The sequence below is a fragment of the Tachysurus fulvidraco genome, chromosome 3 (assembly GCF_022655615.1).
Source record: "Tachysurus fulvidraco isolate hzauxx_2018 chromosome 3, HZAU_PFXX_2.0, whole genome shotgun sequence".
Taxonomy (NCBI): Eukaryota; Metazoa; Chordata; class Actinopteri; order Siluriformes; family Bagridae; genus Tachysurus; species Tachysurus fulvidraco.
Genome location: NC_062520.1, coordinates 12,597,846 through 12,610,450, shown reverse-complemented (window position 1 = coordinate 12,610,450; position 12,605 = coordinate 12,597,846). Strand labels below are relative to the sequence as shown.

At 35.3% G+C, this 12,605-nt stretch overlaps 2 protein-coding genes, 1 long non-coding RNA gene and 4 other non-coding genes across 7 annotated transcripts in view; all 7 read right to left on the bottom strand.

Moving 5' to 3' along the window:
- Window positions 1-143: 143 nt before the first annotated feature.
- trnas-aga lies at window positions 144-225 on the bottom strand. Its single transcript has one exon. It is a non-coding gene; the product is annotated as a tRNA-Ser (tRNA).
- A 3,947-nt stretch (window positions 226-4,172) lies between these two features.
- On the bottom strand, window positions 4,173-6,296 carry LOC113644253. Its single transcript, XR_003440966.2, has 5 exons — window positions 6,157-6,296; window positions 5,957-6,042; window positions 5,598-5,689; window positions 5,399-5,462; window positions 4,173-4,763 (listed from the first exon to the last, which is right to left on the bottom strand). It is a non-coding gene; the product is annotated as an uncharacterized LOC113644253 (long non-coding RNA).
- LOC113644896 lies at window positions 4,842-4,975 on the bottom strand. The gene has a single exon (XR_003441079.2). It is a non-coding gene; the product is annotated as a small nucleolar RNA SNORA9 (small nucleolar RNA).
- Window positions 6,297-7,159: 863 nt separating the features above from the next.
- On the bottom strand, window positions 7,160-8,588 carry LOC113644707 (proteoglycan 4-like). Its single transcript, XM_027149756.2, has 2 exons — window positions 7,591-8,588; window positions 7,160-7,316 (listed from the first exon to the last, which is right to left on the bottom strand). Exon 1 carries the CDS (start codon window positions 8,556-8,558, stop codon window positions 7,659-7,661), a length of 900 nt encoding a protein of 299 aa, XP_027005557.2. The 5' UTR covers window positions 8,559-8,588; the 3' UTR covers window positions 7,160-7,316; window positions 7,591-7,658.
- An 814-nt stretch (window positions 8,589-9,402) lies between these two features.
- trnas-aga lies at window positions 9,403-9,484 on the bottom strand. The gene has a single exon. It is a non-coding gene; the product is annotated as a tRNA-Ser (tRNA).
- Window positions 9,485-9,991: 507 nt separating this feature from the next.
- trnae-cuc lies at window positions 9,992-10,063 on the bottom strand. Its single transcript has one exon. It is a non-coding gene; the product is annotated as a tRNA-Glu (tRNA).
- A 266-nt stretch (window positions 10,064-10,329) lies between these two features.
- cd83 (CD83 molecule) overlaps window positions 10,330-12,605 on the bottom strand; it is a 3,071-nt gene continuing 795 nt past the window's right edge. Inside the window, exons 3-5 of the mRNA XM_027149864.2 lie at window positions 11,832-12,066; window positions 11,315-11,421; window positions 10,330-11,130 (exon numbers count right to left, since the gene is read on the bottom strand). Of these exons, the coding sequence (XP_027005665.1) occupies window positions 10,987-11,130; window positions 11,315-11,421; window positions 11,832-12,066 (486 nt within the window). The 3' untranslated portion in view covers window positions 10,330-10,986. The remainder of the gene's footprint in view (window positions 11,131-11,314; window positions 11,422-11,831; window positions 12,067-12,605) is intronic.

Sequence of the window (12,605 nt, the reverse complement as noted above, 5' to 3'; positions counted from 1 at the left end):
AAATGTGTGTGTATGTTCTGTGCTTGTGGCCGTTTCACAATTGTTAGGCTACTCCTATCAAGTCAGCTTTTAGTTCGAGGCCCTGCTGCTTTTACTGCGGTTGTTGCTCATAAAACCAGGGACGAATATTTACAAAACGATGACGTTGTCGGCAGGATTCGAACCTGCGCGGGGAGACCCCAATGGATTTCTAGTCCATCGCCTTAACCACTCGGCCACGACAACACTTACAATGTAGTATAGACAAATAACTTTAATTCTTGATGACTCTTAAATGTACATTGAAAACCTGTGCTCCAGGTCCCATATTCATATAACATTTAAGGCTAAATGTAGCTCTTAAAGGTACAGGTCACCCAAAAATGAAAATTGTGTCATTTTTCAAAATATCATCTTTTGTGTTGATATAAACAGAAGAAAGAAACTCGTACAGTTTTGGAACAAATTGATGGTGAGGAAATAACACAATTTTCATTTTTGGGTGAACTATACCTTTAAGAGCTACATTTAGCCTTAAATGTTATATGCATACGGGACCTGGAGCACAGGTTTTATCAGCTGACTGTCTTTTGTTGCTTATAATAAATTGGAATGTTGATAACATATAAGCAGTCTTTAATAATGCTCTCAGTTACATGTAGATGCATATATAGGATGGGTACATATGAGGCTGGGAGGGGGAAAAAATCACAGTATACTCACTACAAAAAACTAGAATACACCACTGGTTATAACCTTTGTAGTAAGTTAAAAGTAGTGTAGTACTATCTGTAGTGATAGTATATAATAATTATTGTAGTTATAATATAAATAATAAAGTAATAATAGTTGAATAAAAAATATATATTAACAATAACAATATATATCTATTTTATTCAACTATTATTACTTTATTATTTATATTTTATTTTATTTTTTTATATTTTTTTATGTTTATTCATATTTTTTATATTTATATATTAATTTAATCACAATTATTATAACTACAATAATTATTATATAAATACTATCATTATAGAACATTTAACTTATTACAAAGGTTATAACATAAAAATGTTAAAATAAATTGCTAGAAAAAATAGACAATATGTAATAATAATAAAATAAATGTTCTTTGATTGAATTTACAAAGAGTCTTTCCACTGTTCAATGGTTTTCCCAGATGCTGGACAGTACCATTTACCCTTAGACTGAGTATGGCCAGTAAGTTTGGTCTTTGACTGACCACACAATTTACATTGATAGTGGGGCTGATGGGTGATGACCAGGTGGAGCAGATGACCATCCCTGAGATGAAGGCCCTGGCGATGTTGGGTGTTGACTCTGCTGGTTTAAAAATCCAGACCAGTTAATCCACATAGGATTTATACCAGGCCACAATTCACATGCCACATGAGCTAGGCTGGTGCCAGGTGCAGCTACATCCGCATATGATACCTCAGTCCTTGCATGTTTGCGGTGGCGAATTACTGCCTCACCCTCAAAATTTGCAGGCTCCTGGAACTCAATTACAGTATGTCCATGTTGGGAGCCCTCTAGGGTTTGGCAATGAAAGCTTTGCCACACTTATCTGCTCGGGAAGCTCCACTCCTTGTACCAAAGTGTCCCAGTCAGTTCTTTTGTGCCGGTCAAGCAGCCTGACAAAACAAATCCACTACCATTTTCATTAACAAACGTACAATGTTATATTGAAATATTTACACTTATACATTGTATAGTCTTGTATGGAGCATTTTGATTCCTTGCATACAAACTAATTAATGTCTGTTGGGGTGGAAGTATGCTATGAGGAGTGGTAGCTCAGTGGTAAGAACTTGGAGAGTTTTCAATTCAAACCCAAGGAACAACAAGCTACCACTGTGGGTAACATAGAGAAAGTAAACTAACAAACAAGATAATTGCTATTGCTATTTTGACATGACATTTTCCAATTCCAAACAAATTTAAAAAACTGTTGGAAAAATACTTCTACAGCCTGTATGTAAATGACAAAATGCGTTACTAAAGGTCAACTCACTTCTCAGCTGCTTGCTGACCAAGGGCTGAGCCACTACGCTTTTGTGAAGCTCTCCATGGACCTGGCAAGGTCTTTTTTTGCATTTAAGTGAATATCTGAAGGGGGTTTGGTCAGTGTCATGCAGGCAGTTATACGACCTCAGGATCTCTAGATAAAGCAGTGATGGTGCGGTTGAGGCTGACAAGGTACCCTGCCAAGTTATCCACTGCTTCCCATCCAGGAACACCCCTTGAATCACAACAACTATCCTGAAAATTAGAAACAAAAAAACCCTAAAAAATCCTAAATAATAAAAGCAATTTCGGTTAATGGTCTGTGATAAATTATTGTTCACATTTCACAATTTACAGATGATCAATCTTTGGTAATTTTACCGGAGCTGAGTGTCACTGTCAGTAAGTTGAGGGCCACTGCTTCCAAGACTGGTTTCCCATATTATTCATTTGAACATTGGAGACAGGAATAAACTTACAAGCCGTAAAAAAATCATAAATCATTTAGAACATAGAGACATAGATAAAGATGACATAACTAACCTAGCGCATTTGTTTAAATGTATGTTTTTTAACAATCTATTGTTAATTATTTGCTATTTAAATCACCTATTTTCAAATTTGTAGAAAAAAAGTTAAATCACACATACCATATTTGATATCTTTTTAATGTATCTCTGTATACAGTGTATAAAGTATTGATTATAATGATTATAGTATTGATTATAAGTATAAAGTGGCAATTGAGTATAAAGTATTGATTATAATGTATAAAGTGGCAATCAATTCCATTCAAGCCTCCTTGATTATAAGAGTTACATATTTTTATTTTTATTTTTTTAAGTAGTGAATCTTGTTTTTCCATAGAAAATTAAACAAGATAGAATCTATTTTTTTTTGGTAAATATTTTGGGGACATCCAATACCTTTGCAAGATAAACTAATTGAGATAAAACTCCATGCTTAGAAAGAAGGACCCTTCTGTTGAGTGATAATTCTCTCATGAGCCACAAATTAAATTTGTTTTTTATTTTTGAAATAATAGGTCGGAAGTTAGATTGTACTCTATCTGATTTGTTTTTACATATATGACTTTATCCATAATCAGTAAGACCATCATTGCCTGGGGATTTATTATCTTTTAATTTACTTATGCTTTTTTTTAAAAATTCTTCTTTCTGGGCTTTGTCAATGCTGTTGTTATGTTTGATATATATATATATATATATATATATATATATATATATATATATATATATATATATAAAATAAAGGACTTGGCTAAAAAGAAAATCTTCTACATAACTGAAAATGTCACGAGGGTTAAATGATATGGACAGTCAGTGTCATACCGAGAAATACAACATTTTCACATCATGTGTCTCTAGGACCCTTTGTTTGGTATATATTGTTTGCGCCTGATTAAAAAACCAAATCGTTATGAGTAGTAAATAATTCTGCTAAATTAATAATATTAAAATGTAAATATTAATAAATATTATTGTCAAATGTTTTTGTGTGTGAAACTAAATAATTAAAATTTAAATGTCTTGTTCCCTCACACTAAGCTACTTTCGGTAACAAGTTAAACATTACATTACTATTCGGTCTGTTGTGGATAATATAATTTACTAATATTTAATTAATTTTATTCAAACAAGTTTCAATTAAAAAAAAGAAAGACAAGGCACATAAATATACACCTAAAAGCCGTTTCTAGGCACCAACCATATCTAATCTATAATTTCAATTCCAAGCGACGTGATTTAGTACTTTGTAAAATACGATAGAACACGTACATCAGGATTAAACACTAAAAGAAAGATAATATATGGTATATAATTCTTAATTTAATAATACTTAAAAAAATTTAATAATCCAGTTTCTCCTTGAGAATATAGCATTGTATTTGATGCAATTCATGCAGATTTTCTTTATTACTTTTTGATTAATTTTAATTTTCCTGTGTTTGTTTTGCCTTATCTTCGATGTACGTTTTGTTCTGTACCACTTACAGATCATGGAAACTTTTTTCCGACACCACAAACACTGGTTACGTTTAATCAACCCTCTCAGTAGATCTTGCATAATCTCTCTAAATGGTTGTGAAAGACTGGTAAAACATAATGGCTTGTTCTGGACAAATAGCTGATCATCACAACAATAATTAATATAGCATTTATTACTAAAGCAAATGATTTTTCAGTACATTGATGTAATTTAATGCTTAACAGTATAGTCATATTTTAAATATAAATGTTGTTACTCTGCATATTTAAACAGAAATGTACAATAACATTTATACTACATTTTTAATGACCTTTGCCTAGGGTTCTGTCACAGCACGCATCACCACAGCTTCTGCTAACTCATGGCCACCAACATGCTTAATGTTAATGTTTATTAATATATTTAAAACAAGTGATTTGTTACATAATTCTGGAATAAAAGTTTTTATCTAATCAGTGTTTCTTTTTAAAACTATCATAAAAAGACAGTTTTCCCATTAAGAGGATCATCCCAGTGTCATCATTACTCTCAACAATGGTTTAATATTTCCTGCAGCTTTAATACAGAGTAGTGTTCTAAAACATTGACATGAGCAGTACAATATATATAGACCAGAAATGTCCATCAAACTACACACAGTAGACTACACTCTACCTACAGCAAAGTATACGGCAAAATGAATTTACAGCTTCAGTCTTGTGTCTTCTCACAAATCCAGCACCTCATTAATGGATCTTGATCTCCTGTAGGACAGAACAGAGTAAATTAATATACCACTTCTCAAAGGACATGTTGCTGAACAATAGATTGAGAACAAATTCATTTGTATGAGGTTTCTATAACTTGACAGCGAAGAAAATGCTGTCAGGCCTCAAACCACCCCGAGTTTCTCTAGCAGACATACAGGAAAGGACAAAGTCACGTGTTAGACCCAGCCTTGCTGAACAGCCTGCAGCCTCCAGGAAAAGGGAGACAGAAAAAAATACCCACACTTAATGACTAAATTAAAGTGCTAATTTAGGGAAGTGAACTGGTTATGCCACATGTAAAGGTTAATTTTAAAGGTGTTTTTGAACCTCATTAATATCAAATTTCTAACTTCAGGCTCCATTTACATTTTTCAGGCCCAGAACAGCAGCTTAGCACCACCTGTTTCATAAAAAAAGGCAGTTCAATGGCCAGAAGTATTTACAGTAATACGACAAAAGGAACCAACTTAAAAGCCATAAAACATACACACACACACACATATATATATTATATATATATATAGTCATGTTAAGACTGTGGAGATGATTTTCTGATCTTTTCTGGTGTGTTGCAGCTTCATTTGCATTAAAAGAGCTGTAGTTATTTCCACAAATAAATCATAGTTTACCAATAATCTGAAGGCATCAGGGCCCCAGGATCCAAAATCATGAGATTATCCGTAAATTATATATCTGTGAATGAAATAAGATAAATATCAAAACAATACCATTATAAATTATCAAAACCTATACACAATGAGATTTCTTCAGCATCACTGGACTTCAAACCACCACAAGACTCTTTTAAAGAACAGATATTACACTCACCTGATTTAATGCAGGCTTTAGAGATCTTTAATCTCAGATTTCCTATGAAACATGAGGAAGTCTCTGGTCATCGTGATGAACTATGAATCCACCTGAAAATATAAGTTCACAGAACAACACATTTATTACACCAAAACACAAAAGCATCATATGTTTATAGTCAAGCATAACACATTTTAAACGTATTATCCAACTAATAAATTAAACCGATAACTTGAGACAGAAATTTCAAAAGTGCTTCTTGAAGAAAAATCTCTACAATTATATTCCCGTAGAGTCAAATGAATTTTACATCTTATTTCGTGACCACAAGGATTGTGTTTTAAAAGAAACTTTAACCTTTTTTTATTCATATTTACCTTCATTCCTCTTCTTCATCTGTTCACCCCCACCCACGTGTTCCACTGAAGTATTTCAGTCTGATTCTACGCCGATCAGTAAACATCTGAAATATAAGATTTTTAAGAATAGATATAATAAAATTTGTTTTTCAAGTAGAATCCGGAAATACTTATATTTTAGCTTGTAAAAGCTGATGATTTCACAGCGAATACAAAACCTTTTTTCCACGGGCCACGACTTTGCTTTTTTTCTTCTTTGGTGTTTATTGGCGATTGGCAGCCAACCTAGATGGTACTTTCCCGCCCCCTACTGGATTGGAGTGTGAACTGCAACTCATACATGTTCTGCGCACGCGCCTTTTAGCTTTTAGTTCTTTGAATTCAAGCGCTGTTCAAATTACTTTATGTTGTATTTAATGCCATTTAACTGGTGTTAATCAGGTTTCCTAGAAACAACCCAGTTACTAGTGAACCCAGACACTTCTAGACTGACTGTAACCAAACAGCAATGACCTTGTGATGTTCATTAAGGACTGAGACATTCTGTTTTTTGTTTTTTTTTATTTTATTTTTATTATAGATCAATAAAGAGCTTCATGTGGATTTAGGTTTGATGTTTGTAAGAAGCAGCTTCATTATCCAAATCAGATCTCTGGCTTCTCAGCCACGTGACCTCATCATGCAAAATCATCTCCCTTTTATATGCTCTATATATTTCTTTTAGGTCAATAATGTTTAAGGAACTAGGTTTAAGGCTCCATAAACACACAGGGTCACTTTAGTGTGTGTATCTGCTCTGCCTCCTGTCATGTTTTTGAGCCAGAGAACTTGGAGGAAACCCATACAAACACTGTGGAGAACGTGCACAAGAACTCAGCAAGTTCAAAAAGTAAGCAGAGCTCTACTGTGTGAGTCTCTGATCTGTATTTATATCTATATATATTTAGTCAGTTATGGTAAATTCTGTTCATCAATAATTACATAGTTCATAACTGAGGTTTGAATGATGTTCAGTTATTAATTTCTAATTCTGTTTTATTGAGCTGGAATTTTAGAGATGATTATTTTACAGCACTTTTACTGCTAACCTGATTAAAAACTCAGACCATTTGTGCAACATTTGGAAGATCTTTTTTTTATACATTTTTATTAGGGTTCCTAATAGCTGTGATCAGACTCTCTTTGAGTGTTCACGTTAACTCATCCTTCTTTTCCAGCCATTCCTGATCTTCTGCTCTGCTAGTTGCTTTTTTGTTTTAGACAGAGTAATAATCAGCTTCTTCCTTCCCACAATCTTCCCATTCATCTCCCTGATAGCTGTGCTGGCTTCAGCTTCAGAGGAATATGTGATGAATCCATATTCTTTTGACATAAAAAACTGTACAAGGAGATACAGAAAGCAAACAATGAGCATTACACACACTGAAATATATACATAACAGAACAGCTATGATGTGTTAGTATCAGTAAGCTGTGATTGACCCCCGTATAGTCCATATATACATCTTATCTATCTATACTGATAAAATTTCATAGAGCAGCTATACAGAATACAGTGTATGGAAAAAACATGTGTCTTCTAAAAGAGAGAGGAAGGGGAAGTGAACACAGTGTATTGGGAAAGGAAGAAACTGGAGGGACTAGTAGTTCACCTTTGCTCTGATGATATTCTTATTCATAGTCTTCTGTTTCCAATCATCCACTGCCTCCTCCCTCTGCTCTATCTTTTTCTTTTGGCCAAGTCCTCAACTTTTTCTTTCCTTTCTATGACCTCTTCAATCTTGTCCTTCTTAGTAATTTTCCCCCTCTTTTTCTCGACCAGTTTAAGAGTATCCTTCTCCTTGCTGAACTCCTGCTCCTTAAGCGTCTCTGCCTCTTCCAGCTCGGCATCCAGTGCATACATAATTTCTCCCCAAGTCAGTTTTGGAGGAGTCGGTGAAGAGTCGATGGATGCAGCATTATCTGTCTTGACAGGAGGCAGATCCGAGGCCAGATGAGGTTCAGGCTCAGGTGGAGACAAAGTCTCAGTTAGATACACAGACTCTGGGTGAGACAAAGACTCAGGTGGAGACACAAGCTTTGGGGGAGACATAGGTTCAGGGGAAGATGCAATTTCTTGTGGAGACATAGGTTCAGACATATGTTGGAGTTGTGACAGAGTCTCAAGTAGAGACACAGGCTTGGGTTCATACAAAGTCTCAGGTGGAGACACAGGTGCGAGTTGAGACAAAGTCTCAGGTGGAGACACAGGCTCTGGTTGAGACAAAGTCTCAGGTGGAGATACAGGCTCGGGTTGAGACAAAGTCTTAGGTGGAGACACAGGGTCTGGTTGAGACAAAGTCTTAGGTACAGGTTTGGGTGGAATCACATGTTGGGATGGCAACAGAGTCTCAGGTGGAGACAAAGGCTCCAGTTTTTCTTCTTCAACAGTCTCCACCATTGGGGGGCTTAATAAAATGTCACAAGTGCAAAATGGACTGCAGCCTGGGTTCAAATCTCGGTCAGGGAACTTTCTTTTTGGAATATATAAGAGACTACTCTTTCTTATTGTGTATGCTATTGGTAGTGTAAAGTATGCAAAGGGTCCATCCTTTCCCCGACAATGTACCATATGTACCATAAAGGACAAAGATAAATATCTTGTCACTGAAATGCTTATTTGTGAAAGCAAAAATGCTGAAATATTTTTAATCCAATTTAGCATTGAAAAGAGTTACAAATTTATGTAAATATATCAAGTGATCAACCGCCCACCCTCCAACATTAATCTGTCACAGTCAAATAACCAAAATGGACCATCGAAGGTCTACTTTATCCGTGCTTAAGCACACAGCATTTCATCATGCAGCACTACTGCCCTCTCCAGGATAGTAGTATGTGGCTCTCTTACAGTGATATCCGTCTCATGAGTGAATCGTTCTTTTGAACCGATTCCTTTAAACGAATTAATCAGCCGGTTCACAGATCCACCTGAATCATATTTTTGAGTCGATGCAATGTTAGTTATTGGTTTAAATGTCGTTTTTAAATAGTGCAGTTATAGTAATTTAACACCATAAAAATGAGCCAACCCGTTATGCATACAAGTTGAACTCTTAAATGACTTTATCGAGACTGTGAACTGAACAGCTCCCAAAATGCATCGCGCGCGTATCGTGTGTTTCAGTGTAACGTTTCCATAGTAACCGGTACCTGAGAGTAGCAGACGAGGTCTGCACTATTTATAAACTAAACTATTGGTCATGTTGTTTTGTTTGTGCTGAGGATCGTCAATATATCAATATGATGTATTATGTGAAATGATTACATCAGTGCAAAAGTGTATGTGTATATGTTCTGTGCTTGTGGCCGTTTCACAATTGTTAGACTACTTCTATCAAGTCAGCTTTTAGTTCGAGGCCCTGCTGCTTTTACTGCGGTTGTTGCTCATAAAACCAGGAACGGATATTTACAAAAGCCATTACCGTTGTCGGCAGGATTCGAACCTGCGCGGGGAGACCCCAATGGATTTCTAGTCCATCGCCTTAACCACTCGGCCACGACAACACATACGCAATACTATAGACAATACTATAGACAATATAGTCATGTCGGTCTGATCTGGATTGATCTGAAACTGAATTGAAGAAAGACAGACACAAAGCTCTTCCTCAACAGCTCTCAGTCTCTCTCTGTTTTTAGTTTTTATAGCAGTCAGGCATGAGAAGCATAGCTCACACAGAATGGGAGCAATTTCTAAATAGCTTTGTTTGCCAGAATGGGGAACTCCTATTAAAGACTGCCACAGTGTGGGGCTTTTTGATTTAGCTACAAGTTCAGCAACATGGTAGCTAGCTTTGAGAACTCTCTCATTTACCTTTGTGTTTTTTCTCATAAAATTTGCCTGTTTCTCCGTTCACCAGGAGAACAAAACAGTCCGCATTCTTGTGTTAAAGCGAAGGGTGTTATAGTTTGGAGATGGTGTTAATTCTTACTTGCACAACGGAGTCGGTATCATTGGTGAAACTAAGTACAAATGAAATATAGCTTTCACTTATACCTCGAAAAAGTAAGTTCCCTGACCGGGAATCGAACCCGGGCCGCGGCGGTGAGAGCGCCGAATCCTAACCACTAGACCACCAGGGAGCTACATTATACTCGTCAGCAAAGATCTTTAATATAAAGATATTAATTCTGTAGGGCATGTACTTCTATAGACTGGGCCTAATTGTATTTTAAATCTATACATGTCCAGACTGAAAAGTTTAAAAACACAGTTTTGATTACTAGAGTATTAATGGTAAAGTGGCATTTATTTTTTATAAATCATGCCATCATATATGAAACTGACAGCTCTGACTGAAACAGAAAAAAATATGTATTTTAGCTTAAAAAAAACAAACAGGTTATTGTTTTTATATTTTTTATTATTTCTTTTTATAAAACACAATTTGTATTATAATCTAATTTTTGCAAAATAGCCCACTACCCTGCAGTGTGCAAAAAGTTCCTAAAATTATTTAACATGATATCCAAAGAGACACAAACATGCGAGTTAAAACATTAAGGTATAAAAACAAACAGTAGTGTGTGCACATGGTACAAAGCTAACTGACACTTTACTCAGTTAACTAAATAAATTTGCAGTTAGCTAATTGCTTATCTTGTCTTCCATAAACACCTTGCCAAATTGTCAATAAACACATTGTAAATAAACACATGTAATACCACAGCTTTAGCTCAAATTGATTAAGGCAGTGTACTCATTATAGTAGGTTTTTTTAAAATCCCATATCAGTGCAAAGTACAAGGCTGCATTTTTAGCTTAAATGAACTAAAGGAATGGGACCTCTTATTTCCTCCTCCTCCCCTCCTGACACCACTGAAATGTTCAGTACTCCAGGAGGTACAGCACCCTGGAAGGGACATCACATTTGTCACGAATCCAAGTTCAGTTCTGAACAATATCTCCTTAGTAGACAATGCTAACCTAGAACCATTTTTCATTCATGTCCTCTTTTCCTCTTCTGTGTCTCTTAGTTGAGCACCAGAATATGAAGATTGTAGTGTCACACATACTCCTGAGGCAAAACTGTGCATACAATTCCTTTTGATTCCATTTTAATGATAGTGTCCTTAATCTGATGAATTTTCTTTGATGTTTTTTGTGAGATCCTGCATTTGTAGCTTACTGATCTATACTGTAGACATGTCTGAAGAAAAAGAAAACATAACATTAGTAGTCTGTAAGTCAGTTGACATTGGCATGATAATAATGTTCGTTGTATATTGTAATTGTTCGTTGTATATTGTAATAATTGTTCGTTGTATATTGTCTTTTAAATTATTTCATTTATACAAAAATGTAAAATAGAAGAGTAAGAAAATGTTACTTACATAATTTACATACATCATCAGCAATGTCACTATAAGTAAAACGATGGCTACTATTTCATAAATTGCATATTGTTTCTTTGATGTTCCATCCTTATGTTTTGGACCCTCTAAGGAAGACAAAAAAAAAGTTTTAGTTACAGTCAATCGTAGAACAACAAGTCTTATTTGAAACACTTAAAAGTACAACATTTGTCCCTCTGGGGGAACCAATAAAACTTTCATGATCTAGTAAAGAACCTCTCAGGAACCCTTTGCAAAGAGTACATCATGTGCCAGACAGTTCAGCCAAATGTGTCAAAGGTTCTTGTTAACAACAATGGTTCATTAGATAGTTATACGTTCATTGCTTGCAAAAAAAGGGGGCCTGTGTTAATAATAACCTGATAATCCCTGCTGAAAATGGGTGGATGTTACAGGTTTTCATTCCATTCCAGCAATATAACATTCAAAACATAAAGGTTTCATTTGTGACTTGAGACCACATTGCAAGTGTGTGTTTTTATGTCATTAAACTCACCGTAAACTATGAGATGAACCTCTCCCATCTGATTCCGATGACCAAGGGGAGCATGCAAAAGGCACCGGTATCTCCCAGCATCTTGCAACGTCACATTAGGCAAAATGAGGCTCTGGGAATCCGCTAACAGTTCCAAATCCCGCTCCACACCATTATATTTTTGAACAGTACTGTTATGATGTGTGAGCTTCATCATCACTAGACCAGTTAACTGATGAGAGGAAGCCTCATTGACCTAAGAAATAAAATGCAATGAATGAAAACTTTTTACTGGTCTATATTACTTGCAACCATGTAAATAAAAACATATGAGGAATAAAACATTCTATCTTTTATTTGTATTACTGAGTAACCTGTCTCACATGTTTCACTATATTAGACCTGAGTAAAAGTCCTAACACAACAACATGCAGCAAATTAGTGTGGATAACACTAAACATATATTCTCATATATTCTCATATATAAACATATATTCTGATGGAAACACCAGCTCAATTTTCACTTCCTGCTCACTTCATAAAGTAGAACTACCATGTGCCAGCACTCATTACCCATTTTATCAAGTACATCATGTGTTTATATTAGGAAGTAAGCAGGAGAGCAGAACTCTGACACATTTCATTTATCTTTGCACAAACTGTCATATCCAATTGTCAAGTCAAGAAGTCAAGAAGAATTGTAGTCATAACCCAATTCATGTAGCAGACCCTCAGCTCTTACAGCTGTTTCAACCCATTCATTCATTCATTCATTCATTCATCCATTCATTCATT

What these genes read in the sequence shown, in the direction of transcription:
- LOC113644707 (XM_027149756.2), bottom strand. Translation starts at nt 8,558, where the DNA reads ATGGTACATATGGTACATTGTCGGGGAAAGGATGGACCCTTTGCATAC.